This window comes from Heterodontus francisci, chromosome 27 (genome assembly GCF_036365525.1).
Source record: "Heterodontus francisci isolate sHetFra1 chromosome 27, sHetFra1.hap1, whole genome shotgun sequence".
In the NCBI taxonomy this organism is placed as follows: domain Eukaryota; kingdom Metazoa; phylum Chordata; class Chondrichthyes; order Heterodontiformes; family Heterodontidae; genus Heterodontus; species Heterodontus francisci.
In genome coordinates, this window is record NC_090397.1 from 32,734,277 (window position 1) to 32,751,111 (window position 16,835).

Sequence of the window (16,835 nt, forward strand, 5' to 3'; positions counted from 1 at the left end):
CAAAGCAGAACAGGTGCTTTTGCATATAACTTGCTGTAGCACAAAACTGCTAATACCTTAGTGACAGAATATATTACTGAGAATTAAGAGAGATGAACTGTTCCATAAACGACCATTTAAAAAAAAAATTGAATTACCATTACTTTAATTTTTCTACATCTCACATGTTGAAAACCTACTGAATAATTTTGGGTTCTGCTTGAGAGAGGATTTAAAATAAAATTTCTGGAAAAATTATGTATTTGATTACTGTGAACATTTGCTACTGGAATTAATGCAAAATTATTAAGTGGTTGTGTATTGACTCAACAAATTTAGTAACTTATGACCTGGTAAAAGAAAACTTAAAAAGCATACAAGTAAATTCATATTCATGGAGTTTTGCAATGTGAGTATCCTGACTGTCTTTCAAAGAGCCATTGTTTAGTTTAGTTTAGAGATAGAGCACTGAAACAGGCCCTTCAGCCCACTGAGTCTGTGCCGACCATCAACCACCCATTTATACTAATCCTACACTAATCCCATATTCCTACCACATCCCCACCTGTCCCTATATTTCCCTACCATCTACCTATACTAGTGACAATTTATAATGGCCAATTTACCTACCACCCTGCAAGTCTTTTGGCTTGTGGGAGGAAACCGGAGCACCCGGAGAAAACCCACACCAACACAGGGAGAACTTGCAAACTCCACACAGGCAGTACCCAGAATTGAACCCGGGTCGCTGGAGCTGTGAGGCTGCGGTGCCATCTACTGCGCCACTGTGCCGCCCATTGTCTTCAGGAAATTGTATTTGGGAAGCATTTTGCATTTTGGAAAGAGAAGCAACATTTTTTTTCATCATATTTGTGTCACACACAGGTTTTTGTGCTGTTCATTTGTATACAGTGGTTTTCCAAATACTCTCGTAATGAGGGAATTGACACTCCTCCTGACACCAATTCCCAGCTGAAGACAAAGAACATCAAGACTGAGTTGTGGCTACTGCAAAGAATTGTGCCAAACCCAGTAAGAAGTGAGATCTCATAGGATCAAGGCAGTATAGGTCATATCCATTGCAGACTTTCTCCAGCTCTCCAGATCACTGCTGCCTCAATCTCGGACTGTTGATCAGAAACTGCCTCAGACAGCTCGTCAATTGACTGCCTGACTGCCTCACATTATTGAGTTCTAGACAGCCTTAGTTAATAACCACCAAAGCACCCTCAACATCTCCTCACTCGATATTGAAATGAGCGGTGGCCCCTGTTTACCCATTAGCCTTGCTCACAAGTCTGGATGCCAAAGAGGGTGTTTTTCTCTCTGGTCCTGCACTAAATTGGACAATATTGCCCTGGAAACATGGGGAATAAGGAGTAGTGAAGCCTATTGCTGCCTCACCATCCTGACTAGGATTTCCCTCTCCCTGTCCCCATAGGGATTACAGCCTGCTTCGATTCTATTCACCACATGCAAATTCTGACAGAGGGAGCTGGTCATGAGTTGCCAGTCAATGTCCCCTCTACAGTTTCTTTTTTTTGTTGTGCGTGGCCTGTTCATTTCAATACGCACAACCTTTTGATTTTTTTTTCTGCCGGTATCTGAAGCGGGGCAACTTGTGAGTGACTTGTACAGTACCTTCCAAGTTGCTGCATTGCCGTGCACATGCAGCTTAGAGGGGACATTGCTCCCAGTATATTTTCCTCCTTGTTGCCCATGTTACTTCCACGGGAAATTGGTAGCATGTTCAGCAAAACAGCAATAACTGCCCTGAGATACCCCTGAGGTGAGGGAGAACTGTGTAGCAGCCTCCACCTCTTCCATTCTTTGCCTGCTGAAGGCTTCAATCTCTGCTGAAACCTTCAGTGGATCTTAGTTTCTGACCATAAGGACATCTCTGCCCCTTAATCCTGTTGCTGGATCATTTGGCATTAGAGTGATGTCCCTGCTGTAGCAGAGTTTCCTTGTCAGAGTCAGAATGTCTTGGGTTCAACTTCTATCCAGCACATAGTCTAAGTTGACACTTTAGTGTTGTAGTAAGAGAGTCAGAGATGCTGTTTTTTGGATGAAATATTAAGCAAACTCCCATCTGCCTGTGCAGGTGAATGTCACAAGAGTCTCTTCCCACTGCTATTCACCTCACCCTATCAGCATACGCTGCTATTCCTTTCTTATTCATGTGCTTATCTAGCCTTTCCTTAAATGCATCTATGCCAATTGCCTTAACTGCTACTTGTGGGAGCATGTTCCACATTCGCACCACTCTCTGGATAAAGCTTATTCTGAAGTCCCTATTGGATTTATGGCCCTGAGTGAAAATCCCCAACAAGTGGAAGCATCTTCTCTATGTCTACCCTATCGAACCCCTTCACCATTTCAAAGACCTCCGTTAGGTTATCTTTCAACCTTCCCTCCTCTTCCAGATTGTGATGATGCAAGATTGAAGTCAACAAATGTCTTCCTAATTTGTAGCTTGGCACCAGAATAAATGTATGCGGAAGCTGTCGGGTTATCATGAGAAACTAATGTACTCTAGCAAAGGGAGCCCGGCCTGGTATACATGTGACTTCAGTCCCACACTTGTATAGCCCTCTGATCTGACCTAACTAACGGCTTAGACATCGAAACAATCTAGGGGCAACTAAGCAACAAAGTGAGAAACATAAAGAACAGATTGGTGTACTTAAAAAATGAAAGGCTGCTTGCTTTCTGGATGTGTTCAGATTTCCTGCTTCTTTCAAACAGCACCGCCGTGATAAATGCAGAAAACCTACATCACATTGCCACCAGCTTATGAGCTATAGCTGGCATTAGTCTCGCCAGAGACTGCTGACAGAATGATTGATTCAGTGTTCTTAAATCTGGTAACTGCTTTCTTGGACCAGCATTTGAATAGTTCAGGTTCATTGTAGCTAGTTTTTGGGTAGAGCCCCAATTTATGCGGCAACATGCATGATTAGAAGTCCTTGGTCCAAATAAATACTTTTGAAGAACTGGAGCTTTGTGCCATCCTGCAGTAATGAGATGATGAATAAACAACAACAACTTTCATTTACATAACACTTTTAACATAGTAAAATTGTCCTAAGGCAGTACACAGGAGTGTTGTCAGACAAAAGTTGATACCAAGCCAGTAAAGGAGAGATTTGGGCAGGTGACGGAAATGCTTGGTCAAAGTGGCAGGTTTTAATGAGCTATTTATGAGAGAAGTAGGGAATGCATCCAACAGTTTCATGACCAGGGCTGGACATTGGGTGCTGAGGTTCCCGCAGTAAAGGATATAAATGGTGAGGGTTTGAAAGAATCTTTGCACGCTGTTTACTGAGCTGTAATGATACCTACTTCCATTTTAAATCACCTGAGTTACTTCCATTGGCATCAAGGATGTGCTGAGTGCTGGGATAACTGGAGCACAGAATTGGGAATAAATGTTTGTTGAATAGATGTTTTTATACTCCTACACGCTGTCCTGCCTTGGGCAAAAATCTCACAGACTGAGATCGCCCACCTCTGGATACTGATCATGGATGGACTCTGGTGGTAATTACAGGGATTTCTCTCCAGTGAGAACAAGTCTACTATGAAGGTGGGAGGTCACAAGGTGAAGAACACTGTTCATTCTCTTTAATTTCCATTCCAAAATACCAATCATGCTGTTTTTCCAATTGCATCTTTAACATCCAACGAAGAAGATGAATGAGATTTCAGAATCGCCACCCCACATCCGCAATGAAGCACCAGCTCTGATGTAAAGCACTCTTCACTCAACTATCAGCCTAAGATTATGGGCTGAATTTTATGCAGTTGGCATGGGTCCTGACGCTGGGCCAGAAAGGCGAGGGGAACCCTGATTTGGTCATTTTGGGGACCCCCAGCTGCATTTAGGTCCACTCAGGCAATTAACTGCCTGGTGCCGGGGCCCCGGGTCCCTTTAATGACAGGGACCCGCCTCTAAGAGCTGCTGGCCAATCGGAGAGTGGGCAGCTCAGCAGCCCCAGTGGTGCCACCGGGAGCGGTGGCCACTGCTTGTACTGCAGTAGGCCTGGGACCAAGAGCAGCGCTGGTGCCTGAGAGGGGGTAAGTGGGGATGGGCTCACCAGGGCCAGTGAGGCAGGCCCTGATTGGCATTTGGTTGGGGGGGTGGGGTGCGGGTATTGGCACAGAGATGCCCTTTGGCGCCAGGTTCCCTCTGTGGGCCATAGATTTCCCAAGCAGGAGACCCCCACTCCTCCAGCTCCCAGGGAGGTCACCTGTTACCGGGCAGCCCCTCCATGAGGTGGAGGCACCCCTGCCGCGCTGCTGGTATATTATCAGTGGTGGTGATTCCTTGCACCTGACCAAATTTGAATGGTGTCAGGAAGATTACAGGCTTTTTACCCACAGCCTTCCCTCGCATTTCTATGGCCCCCCCCCCCCCTGCGCAACCATGCCACTCCCTAGAGGGCCGATATAATTCAGCCCTATATGTTCAAGTCCTGGATGAGGTTCAAAGCCGCAACCTTCTGAACCAGATGTGTGAGTGTTACTGACAGCCCAACTGACAATTACTGGAGAAAGCTTTCTATTAAAAGTATGGGACCGGTGGTTTTGGTAAAGCACTTCAATTGTCGGTATAAACAATGGGATACTCCTGCTTCCATAGCTTTTTATCTACTTTCAAAAATACTGTCCAATAAGGGAACATGCCTGCAGATGTTACAGGTAGGCTCTGAAGAGCAAATGCAGAAAATGAAAACTGAGTAACATCCCTTGACTGGGACTCAGGGCCCTGTGACTGGTCAGGCTTGCAACATGTAGCTGTGTAAAGGCTCTTGCATGAATGGACACCTCAGGTGCGTGACTGATTAGTCCCACTCATTTGTCTAATGTTGATAGTTCTGTACTTGGTTACTCATAGGGACTCCCAGAAACCCTTTTCCCCTCTCACTGGAAGGCTAATGGTGCTGGGATTCCGGGAAAGTGTGGCTTGTTTTATCGGCCAACAATGAACAAACAGGTGAATCTGTGCTGCCATCTTGGATGTGTTTTTTGACATTAGATAGGATATGTTCTTCAGTGAATTGTCTGCAGTATTTGTTTTCCTTCAGCAAAGGAGTTAGTTGTTTCATTCGAACCTTTCAAATGTTAGAGTTCATATGTCTTTCAATTGTACTTTTAATTGCAGAAATCACACAGGTTCAGAAGAAAACCTACATGATTTTAGTTGTTCCAGAATGTCAATAACACAGTTCCCATTGTACAGTGGAGGTTGGCCAGATTCGCAGCTGTTACGAAAGTGCTTGTATATTTTTTAAGTATATGTTATTGAGGACTTGTATATTAATTGTGAAGATGGTTTCATTGGAAGGCTAAAGATTTCATAGAAGCTGGACTTAGCTTTGTTGTTGACAGTTCATTGAAAGGACACTGAGTTGGTGTTTTAAAAACTTCCTGGAAGTCATGTGGTTTAAGTAGAAAACAATAGCTCCCTTGGTGACCTGGGGAAGATGTTTACAGAGAAGTGACAGGTCAAGATTTATAGGAGTCAGGAGGCTTGACTCTTGAGGTATTGTTTTTGGTTTCGCTTCGGACACTGTGTTGGCATATGAACTATTTTGAAGAGAGTTGGAGAAAGCCAGCCAAGAGAGCAGCCGCCATCAGCTCATCCTCTTCCATCTCTTTGAGAACTTTCTGACAATCAAGTGTAAGAAATAGCGAAACTGATGCCAAACTGGAAAGCCTGCCAAACTGATCTTCAACATCGCCTGAATAGAACTGCTGTAGAAAGGTCCCAGTGACAGCCATCTACACGTTGTCATGGACCTGTAGTTTTTTTTTCCAGGAATATGCGGTTTGCCTTTAAGGCTTGCAAAGAATCAGTATTGCTTTAAGAACCAGCAAGCCTCAGGAGTTACAGGAGATGCATTTTCGTTGCCTTAGAAACAGTCATTTGGCGCCTGTGATTCAAAGGGTGCATTCACGTTGCCATAGATACAGATACTGGGAGTGAGGATTAAGCAATGCATTTATTACAATTCAATTTTGAACTGGCTTTTCAGGTGAAGACAGTTTGTTCTAACAGGACACAGATGCAGAGGACACACGGCCACAGACAGCTGTGGTGAGAGCACCTGGAAAAAGAGCTCTCAACCATTTAAACTGAAGGAATAGGATTTTATTCTGTTTAATTATTATCTCTCAAAATTCTAAAATAGTCAAGCCAAAACAGAGATCTCTGGTAATTAAATTGAAGAAAGGGAAGTTAACAGTGACAATCTTTTATCCCTCAAAAACTCTAAAGTCAGCTTGATTCTATTGAAAGTGTTTGCAAGTGGTTAATTGTTGAAATTAGCTGGAGAAGGAAAGCATCACCTACTGCTGAAGTTAGACTACTGACTGTTCTACTGTGGAAGAACCTTTTTTCCCGCATCGGTCGACTGTGAGGACTTCAAGCAACATTGGACTGTAAATTTGCAAGGACTCTAATTTTTTCAACTTTAAATGTTGTTTATATCTTCATTGTGTTTAAGAATTTAGTTCTTCTAATTAAAGAGTTAATTTATTAATTTAAAGACACCTGGTTTTGTTAGCCTCATTCGGGGGGTTAATCGCTGATACAATTTGGCTGGGTCTTTAATTTGGAAATTTCAAATGATATGTTAGGCAATCTGTGGAGTGACGGGATTGAATTATCAGTGCTTTTCTCCCACCACAATCAGAATCGTATATTTTGATTGGGGGCTTTGACTGGAGAGGTCGTTCGTAACTGTATTTGGGGCACCAGACCAAAAAAAGGGACAACTGACCTCTTTCCATGTCTTCTCTTTTTATCTTCAAGAAGTAACAACTATTTGTCCAAAATATTCTTTTCGTTTTTTTTTTGTAACAGACCTCTGCAGAGATAATTTCTGTATTTCTTTCAGTGTGTGTGCGAGTTTGTGTGTGAACTATGTTAAAAAGGGGAACTTTCATATTTCAATCTGTGTTAATGCTTTGCTTTGTTACTGGTTCAGTCTTGTTTTATAATAAACTGTATTTTGTTGTTTATTCAAGAAATCTAGTTGGTGTATTTTATTCTGGGATAAAGAGTAGAGTATATGATTGACTGACTGCATCGGTAACTGGGTAAACATTTAAAAAAAATATGTGTTGTGACCTGTGGAGAAGTGGAACTAGAAAAGACTGTGCACTGCTCCTGCCTCGGTCCGAACAAACTGCAGAGGATGTGAGTACAATAGTGATTGATGAGATTCCTTGCAGATATGTGGAAAGTTATACATATTGGAATAAAAATGTGGAAGCTACTTAACGGTGATAAACTGGTCAAGGAACCAAAGCAAACATGATGCTGAGGAAGTCGGAGGTTATCATACCAAAAATGTGTAGTGCCCTGGTCAGTATACAGCTTGACCAGTGCATTCAACTCTGGTCACTAAGGGAACCCTCCATGCGTTGGAAGTGGTGGGAGAAGGTTCACGAGGTACATCCTTGGTGTCAGAACATAGTGTTATCAATAAAGTTTCCACACACTCAGGTTCTACAGCCTTGAAATGAGGGCAGGGAGAGGTCTACAAGATACTGTCGGCCTTTGTTCGGTGGTCATGCTGTTCTCTTTGAGTTGGAGGTAATGGGTTCAAACCTCATCCCAGAGACTTAAGCACATCATCTTTTCTTTTTATATAAAAGCAAAATACTGCGGATGCTGGAAATCTGAAATAAAAACAAGAAATGCTGGAACCACTCAGCAGGTCTGGCAACATCTGTGAAAAGAGAAGCAGAGTTAACGTTTCGGGTCAGTGACCCTTCTTCGGAACTGACAAATATTAGAAAAGTCACAGGTTATAAGTAGGTGAGGTGGGGGTGGGGCAAGAGATAACAGAGGAGGTCGAGATTGGACCAGGCCACATAGCTGACCAAAAGGTCACGGAGCAAAGGCAAACAATATGTTAATGGTGTGTTGAAAGACAAAGCATTAGTACAGATTAGGTGTTAATACACTGAATATTGAACAGCAGCAAGTGCAAACCTGAAAAAAAACAGTGGGTAAGCATACTGAACAAACTAAGATGAAATGAAATAAATGCAAAAAAAGATTGTAAAAAATGTAAAAAAGAATGTAAAAAAAAAAGGAAGAAAAAATAACTAAAAATGAAAGTAAAATGGGGGGCTGTCATGCTCTGAAATTATTGAACTCAATGTTCAGTCCGGCAGGCTGTAGTGTGCCTAATCAGTAGATGAGATGCTGTTCCTCGAGCTTGCGTTGATGTTCACTGGAACACTGCAGCAATCCCAGGACAGAGATGTGAGCACGAGAGCAGGGGGGAGTGTTGAAATGGCAAGCAACCGGAAGCTCAGGGTCCTGCTTGCGGACTGAGCGGAGATGTTCCGCAAAGCGGTCACCCAGTCTGCGCTTGGTCTCCCCAATGTAGAGGAGACCACACTGTGAGCAGCGAATACAGTATACTACATTGAAAGAAGTACAAGTAAATCGCTGCTTCACCTGAAAGGAGTGTTTGGGGCCTGGGATAGTGAGGAGAGAGGAGGTAAATGGGCAGGTATTACACCTCCTGCGATTGCAGGGGAAGGTGCAATGGGACGGGGACGAGGTGGTGGGGGTAATGGAGGAGTGGACCAGGGTGTCGCGGAGGGAACGATCCCTTCGGAATGCTGACAGGGGAAGGGAGGGGAAGATGTGTCTGGTAGTGGCATCACGCTGGAGGTGGCGGAAATGGCGGAGGATGATCCTTTGGATATGGAGGCTGATGGGGTGAAAAGTGAGGACAAGGGGAACCCTGTCACGGTTCTGGGAGGGAGGGGAAGGGGTGAGGGTAGAGGTGCGGGGAATGGGCCGGACACGGTTGAGGGCCCTGTCAACCACAGTAGGGGGAAATCCTCGGTTGAGGAAAAAGGAGGTCATATCAGAAGCACCGTTATGGAAGGTAGCATCATCAGAGCAGATGCGTCGGAGACGGAAAAACTGGGAGAATGGAATGGAGTCCTTGCAGGAGGTAGGGTGTGAAGAAGTGTAGTCGAGGTAGCTGTGGGAATCGGTGGGCTTATAATGGATATTAGTAGACAACCTATCCCCAGAGATGGAGACAGAGAAGTCGAGGAAGGGAAGGGAAGTGTCAGAGATGGACCATGTAAAGGTGAGAGAAGGGTGGAAATTGGAAGCAAAGTTGATAAAGTTTTCCAGTTCGGGGTGGGAGCAGGAAACGGCACCGATACAGTCATCAATGTACCAGAAAAAGAGTTGGGGGAGGGGGCCTGAGTAGGACTGGAACAAAGAATGTTCGACATATCCCACAAAAAGACAGGCATAACTAGGACCCATGCGGGTACCCATAGCGACACCTTTTACTTGAAGGAAGTGCGTGGAGTTGAAGGAGAAGTTGTTCAATGTGAGAACAAGTTCAGCCAGGCGGAGGAGGGTGGTGGTGGATGGGGACTGGTCGGGCCTCTGTTCCAGGAAGAAGCGGAGAGCCCTCAAACCATCCTGGTGGGGGATGGAGGTGTAGAGCGATTGGACGTCCATAGTGAAGAGGAGGCGGTTGGGACCATGAAAGTGGAAATTGTCAAAATGACGTAGGGCGTCAGAAGAGTCACAGATGTAGGTGGGAAGAGACTGGACCAGCGGAGAAAAGATAGTCTAGATAGGAAGAAATAAGTTCAGTGGGGCAGGAGCAGGCTGACACAATGGGTCTGCCAGGACAGTCCCGTTTGTGGATTTTGGGAAGGAGGTAGAAGCGGGCTGTCCGGGGTTGTGGGACTATGAGGTTGGAAGCTGTAGAGGGAAGATCTCCAGAGGAGATGAGGTCAGTGACAGTCCTTTGGACGGTGGCTTGATGTTCGGTGGTGGGGTCATGGTCCAGAGGGAGGTAGGAAGAAGTGTCCGTGAGTTGGCGTTGAGCTTCTGCAAGGTAGAGGTCGGTACGCCATACGACAACAGCACCACCCTTGTCTTTTCTTTTTATTTGTTCTTGGGATGTGACTATCGCTGGCAAGGCCAGCATTTATTGCCCATCCCGAATTGCCCTTGAGAAGATGGTGGTGGTTCTGGAACTGCTACAGTCCTTGTGGTATATGTACACCCACAGTGCTGTTAGGGAGGGAGTTCCAGGATTTTGACCCAGTGACAGTGAAGGAACGACGATATAGTTACAGGTTGGGATGGTATGTGACTTGGAGGGGAACTTGCATGTGATGGTGTTCCCATCTGCTGCTCTTGTCCTTCTACTTGATAGAGGTCATGGGTTGGAAGGTGCTGTGAAGGAATCTTGGTAAGTTACTGCAGTGGATCTTGTAAATGGTATGCACTGCTGCGACTATGCACCGGTGGTTGAAGAAGTGAATGTTTTAAGTGGTGGATGGAGTGTTTTTCAAGCTGGCTGCTTGTCCTGGATGGTGTCGAGCGTCTTGAGTGTTGTTGCAGCTGTACTCATCCAGGCAAGTGGAGAGCTGGGCTCTGGGTAGGGGAGTGGCGGCAAAGTCTCTGGAAGGGACAGTTAGAGGCTGTGCTCGGGATCTTGAGTTTCAGTGGAAGAATGAGGAATAGGCTGAAAGGTTACCCTTATAGAGTCCAAGAGTCATTTATGACATAGTTCCTACAGTCCTATAGGAGGCAATTTGGCGCATCGAGTACATGCCGGCCCTCCGGGGAGCAGTCCAGTCAGCCCCACTGCCCTGCTCGAATCCTGTAACCCTGCAATTTTATTTCCTTCAAATGCTCATCCAATTTCCTTTTGAAATCATCACCCTCGTTGGTAGTGAGTTCCAGGTCATGACCAGTCGGTGCCTACATCTCTTGCCCAAAACCTTCAAGCTGTGTCCCTTAGTCCTTGTACCATCAGTTAAGGGGAACAGTTTTCCCTTGTCTAGCTTATCAAAGCCTGTCATAATCTTGTACATCTCTGTCAAATCTCCTTCGCTGTAAGCAGAACAGCCCCAGCTTTTCCAAGCTAACCTTGTAACTAAAATCTACCATCCCTGCAACCATTCTGGTAAATCTCCTCTGGACCCTTGCATCCTTCCTAAAGTGTGGTGGCCAGGACTGGGTGCAGTACTCCAGTTGGGGCCTAACCTGGGTTTTATACAGGTTCAGCATAGCATCCCTGCTTTTGTACTCAATGCCTCTATTTATAAAGCCCAAGAACCCATATGCTTTGTTAACCACGCTCTCAATATGTCCTGCCACCTTCAAAGATCGAAGCACATACACCCCCAGGTCCCTCTGTTCCTGTATACTCTTTTTAGAACTGTGCCATTAAATTGATATTACCTCACCCTATCCCATCTGCCAAAATGCATCACCTTACACTTCTCTGTATTAAATTTCTTCTGCCACTTATTTGCCCATTCTGCTAGCCTATCTATGTCCTGTTGCAGGCAGTTCGTGTCATCCTCACTGTTTGCCACACCTCCCAAGTTTGGTATCATTGGCAAATTTGGAAATTCTGCTCTGTATTTTAGGATCCAAGTCATTTTTATATATAGCAAAAAAAGCAGTGGTCTCAGCACTGAACCGTAGAAAAGTTTACGACACAGAAAGAGGCCATTCAGCCTATCATGTCTGCGCCAGCTGTAAAAAATTGCCACGCAATCAAATCTCGCCTTCCAGCACCTGGTCTTGTAGCCTTGCAGGCTATAGCACCTCAGATGCATGTACCGGTTATCTTTTAACCTCTGACCCTTGGGGAGCACCACTGTCTACTATCCTGCAGTCTGAAAAATAACCATTTACAACTCGCTGTTTTCTGTCTTTAAGCCAATTTTTTTATCCAATTGGACACTGACCCTCTTATTGCATAAGCCTCAATTCTTGTTAACTAGCCTTTTATGTTGTGTAACCTGCATTGGAACAATTAGATCGGATCTCAGTTTAATGTTTCATTGAGGTGTTGAAAATGGCATCCTTATAGCCCTTGATTGAGCTTGAATGAGCCTAAGCTGAGCTTAAGCCTCACATTCTACTCGCTTCCCAACTCTAATCCTACCAAGGCACCTTCACTGTCCACATTTTTGTTACCTCTAGCCTGGGTTATCTGGTCTCTCATCCTCTATCAACCATGAAATGGACTTCTCAAATATTCTCATCCTGCATAAAGTCCCTCAAATACAGTCAGCTGTATCTTATCCTGCACCAAGTCCCTGGCTCTTTGTCTTACAATATATCACATTTAAATTCCTTGTTTTTCTTCAAATCCCTATCTCTGCCACTTGTTCCAGTGTGCAATCCTTTCCCACATCTATGTCTAACCTCTTGTATTGTTTTCTATCCTCTGTCCCTGCCTATTTGCACCCCCCCCCCCCGCCCCCCCCCCGCAATTGTGGTGGAGTTTGCCGAAACATTGCCCCATCTGTCTTGAGCTCCTTTTGTAAAACCACCCACCATCTTGTCTTTCAAAATCCTTCTCAAAGTCTAACATTTTGGCCTGGCTTTCAATCGCCTTTCCTAATCTGTCTGTCTCCACTTGTGAAGCACCTTGGAAATTTTTTTTCCTGAAACGTTGTGTAAATGCTAGTTAAATGTTGAAGGTCGATTTATAAAGATGTCTTTGCTTGTGCATTTAATACAGACGTTTTTGTGAAGAGGGTAGCATGTGGAATGCTTCGAAATCCTTGGCAAATGCATTGTGGAGCCTGATGTCTTGCATGAATCAAGATCAGTTTTACTGTTTGCGTAACTCTCATCTGGCATTCAGTAAGGGAAAGCTGTGCAAAAGCAGAAAGGATTTGCATCCAGTTGAAGGTTTATCGAAGTTGATGGCCTATTTTCACATGGTTTATATAACATATTGGAAAGAAAATACAATTTTTAATGGGGAAGGGAAGGATAACTTGAAAGAGTGATAGTGGATGGTTGCTGCGATTTTGTACCTGCTGTTTTCAGACACTCTACTAGCAGTGTCAAAAAGGGCTGACCGGCACAATATGATGGTGGGTCTCCTCTTCACTCTTGTCCCCCAAACATACCAAGGTGGAGTATTGTAGTTTTGCACAGCTCAAGACTGTATCTGAAGATATTCATTGGAAGATGGAGAAACCATCTGTTCCAGTCTTTGATCTCAGAGTTACCTGAAGCCCAGGTACCTATGGGAGGATGCTGACTGCCTAGTGCTTTATATTGGCAATCTGCATAATTTAAGCTGGTTAGACATAAGAATACATCTTTGGATGCGGTTACAAGGAACACCATCTCCAACCTTCGGCTCTGCTAACCTTCATTTAAGTTTTCTGGACTTGGATAAGCGTGGTGCATCCCTGTGAGGAGAGAATGCACTCAATATCAGACAAATGGAAACTCTACACGTGTAGATTGCTCAGTGGCTTGGATTGGTGACCTTGAACATGGTGACAGGATTTTGTGCATGTCTGGCATCTGAATAATATGGGGTTGGGGGGTTGCTGGATGGGAGAGAATTGGATTGGAAGTTGAAGATCACATTCTCTCCAAGTGCAAGACCATTCAAGTGGAAACCAGTCCTGAAATGGTGTTAGACCAGGTTCATCCTGAAAAAAGCCTCTCTGATCTAACAACTTGTGCTGAATGCTAGCAAATAACTGAACATTTGGTCCCTTTTGCTTTCAAGAATGAGCAATTGTGCCACCAAGTAGTTGGGTGCAGGCCCCCTCTTGTGTCTCTTCTCTGCTCAAGAGATCTGGTTTTAATGTTGGTTGAGACTTTGTGCACTCTGCTGTGGAAAGGGAAGGGAGTTCACTGCTGGAGTGAAGTGGTCACCAGAATAGTACTAGGACTTAAAGGGTTAAATTATGACTACAAATTTTATAAATTTGAATGTTATTGCCTTTAATTTAGAAGATTGAGGGATGATTTAACGAAGATCTTTAAAATGATTTAGAAATTCTATAAAATAGATATAAACTATTCTTTTTGGGGAAATCCAGAACAAAGGGGCATAATTGTAAAATTAGAGCTAGGCTATTTAGGAGTGAAATCAGGAAGCAAATTTTCTCTCAAACTGTAGTGGAAATCTGGACCTTCCTTTGACAAAATGCTGTGGATTTAATTGAAATTTTCAAGCATGAGATGGATGAAGTTTTGCTGGGTAAGAGTATCCAGCGATCCAGAGCTACGGCAGGTAAATGGAGTTGAGGTACAGATCATCCATGATCTAATTGAGTGGCAGAATTGTCTTGATTGGCTAAATGGTCTACGCCTAGAAAGAATTTGATATTTTGGATTTTGAACTGGATTGTTCTTCAAAAGTGTCGGCTTGGACTTGATGGGCCAAATGTCTGCCTCCTGTGCCTTACTCTTCTATGAATTGCTACTTTGTCATCATCAGTTTCCACGTTAAGTAACCAGCATAAAATGTCATTAAATTGTTGCAATTTTTAATTTTTGATCTGCCAAATTAGTTAATGTGGACTAAATTAGGACTTTCAATGCTCTCGAACAGAATACCAGTTTTGTACTTGCTGATAACTTGAATTTTGAAATTTTCTAGAAAAACGTGGTCGGACATTTTACTCCAAGATTCAAAAATGGTTCTTTGAGAAGTTTTCAGAGTACATTGAGGATTTCCAATTCCAACATGAAGAGAACACTGTAGAAACTGAAGAACCACTTAGTGCTAAACGGTAGGAGATTTAACTTCAGTAGATCATTATATATTCAAAGACAAATAGTACCAAGTTTTAATCCAGTGATGCAGTATGGTCGTCTTCAGTTACTATAATTTTGTGGCACTTTAACTTTGCGATTCCTTGGTCACAATGTTTTAATTTTACTATGGTGTGGCAATGTGCTGAATATTTTGGCAGAAGTAATTTTTCATGGTCCAAATAACAGCTGAAGATGTACTGAGAGTTAGTATAAATGCTATTTGTTCCATTAGTATTGCTATAGGCCAGCAGTTTTCAATCTTTTTGGGGGGGTCCCTTGCAGATATTGACAGACTCCTACAGATCATGTATATAACTTTCAAAATACCAATTTTAAATATCAAAATGAAAATCTTGCTTTCGTTGCAGAAATGTTCTTTCATTAGCATACAAGAACTGCAATACTAAGTGGTCAGACAGTAGATTAGCAGATATCCTACCTCCTCCTGGACCATGACTCCACCATCGAATATCAAGCTACTGTCCACAGAACTGTCACTGATCTCATCTCCTCTGGAGATCTTCCCTCTACAACTTTCAACCTCATAGTCCCGCAAGCCCGGACAGCCTGCTTCTACCTCCTTCCCAAAATCCACAAACAGGACTGTCATGGCAGATCCATTGTTTCAGCCTTTTCCTGCCCACTGAACTTATTTCTTCCTATCTTGATTCTATCTTTTCTCCACTGGTCTAGTCTCTTCCCACCTACATCTGTGACCCTTGTGATGCCTTACGTCAGTTTGACAATTTCCAGTTTCCTGGCCCTAACTGCCGCCTCTTCAGTATGGAAGTCCAATCTCTACACCTCCATCCCCTGCCAGGATGGTTTGAGGGCTCTCCGCTTCTTCCTTGAGCAGAGGCTCAACCTGTCCCCATCCACCACCACCCTCCTCCACCTGGCTGAACTTGTTCTCACATTGAACAACTTCTCCTTCAACTCCACTCACTTCCTCCAAGTAAAAGGTGTTGCTATGGGTACCCGCATGGGTCCCAGTTATGCCTGTCTGTTTGTGGGATATGTCGAACATTCCTTGTTCCAGTCCTACTCAGGCCCCCTCCCTCAACTCTTTCTGGTACATTGATGACTGTATCGGTGATGTTTCCTGCTCCCTCCCAGAACTAGAAAACTTTATTAACTTTGCTTCTAATTTCCGCCCTTCTCTCACCTTCACATGGTCCATCTCCGACTCTTCCCTTCCTTTCCTCAACTTCTCTGTTTCCATCTCTGGGATAGGCTGTCTACGAATATTCATTATAAGTCCACCGACTCCCACAGCTACCTCGACTACACTTCTTCACACCTTGCCTCCTGTAAGGACTCCATTCCATTCTCCGTTTCTCCGTCTCCGACGCATCTGCTCTGCTGATGCTACCTTCCACGACAGTGCTTCCGATATGTCTTCCTTTTTCCTCAACCGAGAATTCCCCCCCCCACTGTGGTTGACAGGGCCCTCAACCGTGTTTGGCCCATTTCCCGCACCTCTACCCTCACCCCTTCCCCTCCCTCCCAGAACCGCGACAGGGTTCCCCTTGTCCTCACTTTCCACCCCATCAGCCTCCATATCCAAAGGATCATCCTCCGCCACATCCAGCGTGATGCCACTACCAAGCACATCTTCCCCTCCCTTACCCTGTCAGCATTCCCTCCGCGACACCCTCGTCCACTCCTCCATTACCCCCACCACCTTGTCCCTTTCCCACAGCACCTTCCCCTGCAATCACAGGAGGTGTAATACCTGCCCATTTACCTCCTCTGTCCTCACTATCCCAGGCCCCAAACATTCCTTTCAGGTGAAGCAGCGATTTACTTGTTCTTTCAATGTAGTATACTATATTCGCTGCTCACAATGTGGTCTCCTCTACATTGGGGAGACCAAACGCAGATTGGGTGACCGCTTTGCGGAACACCTCCGCTTCGTCTGTAAGCATGACCCCGAGTCTCCGGTTGCTTGCCATTTCAACACCTCCCCCCTGCTCTCATGCTCACATCTCTGTCCTGGGATTGCTGCAGTGTTCCAATGAACATCAACGCAATTTCGAGGAACAGCATCTCATTTACCGAATAGGCACACTACAGCCTGCCGGACTGAACATTGAGTTTAGTAATTTCAGAGTATGACTGGTCCCCCTTTTTATGCTTAGTTTTCTTTCTTTCGTTTTCCTTTTTATTTGGTTATTTTGTTTTAGGTTTTTCAGTTTGTTTAGTTTGTTTCCACTGTGCTTACCCACTGTTTTTTTTTAATGTCGTG

The 16,835-nt window shown here is 44.3% G+C and overlaps 1 protein-coding gene across 3 annotated transcripts in view; it reads left to right on the forward strand.

The window, feature by feature from the left end:
* Positions 1–16,835, forward strand: part of gramd4a (GRAM domain containing 4a) — a 212,909-nt gene that overhangs the window by 112,010 nt on the left and 84,064 nt on the right. For all 3 annotated transcript variants that reach the window (XM_068059128.1, XM_068059127.1, XM_068059129.1), the window contains one exon: positions 14,430–14,562. In XM_068059128.1, coding sequence (XP_067915229.1) covers positions 14,430–14,562 — 133 coding nt within the window. The remainder of the gene's footprint in view (positions 1–14,429; positions 14,563–16,835) is intronic.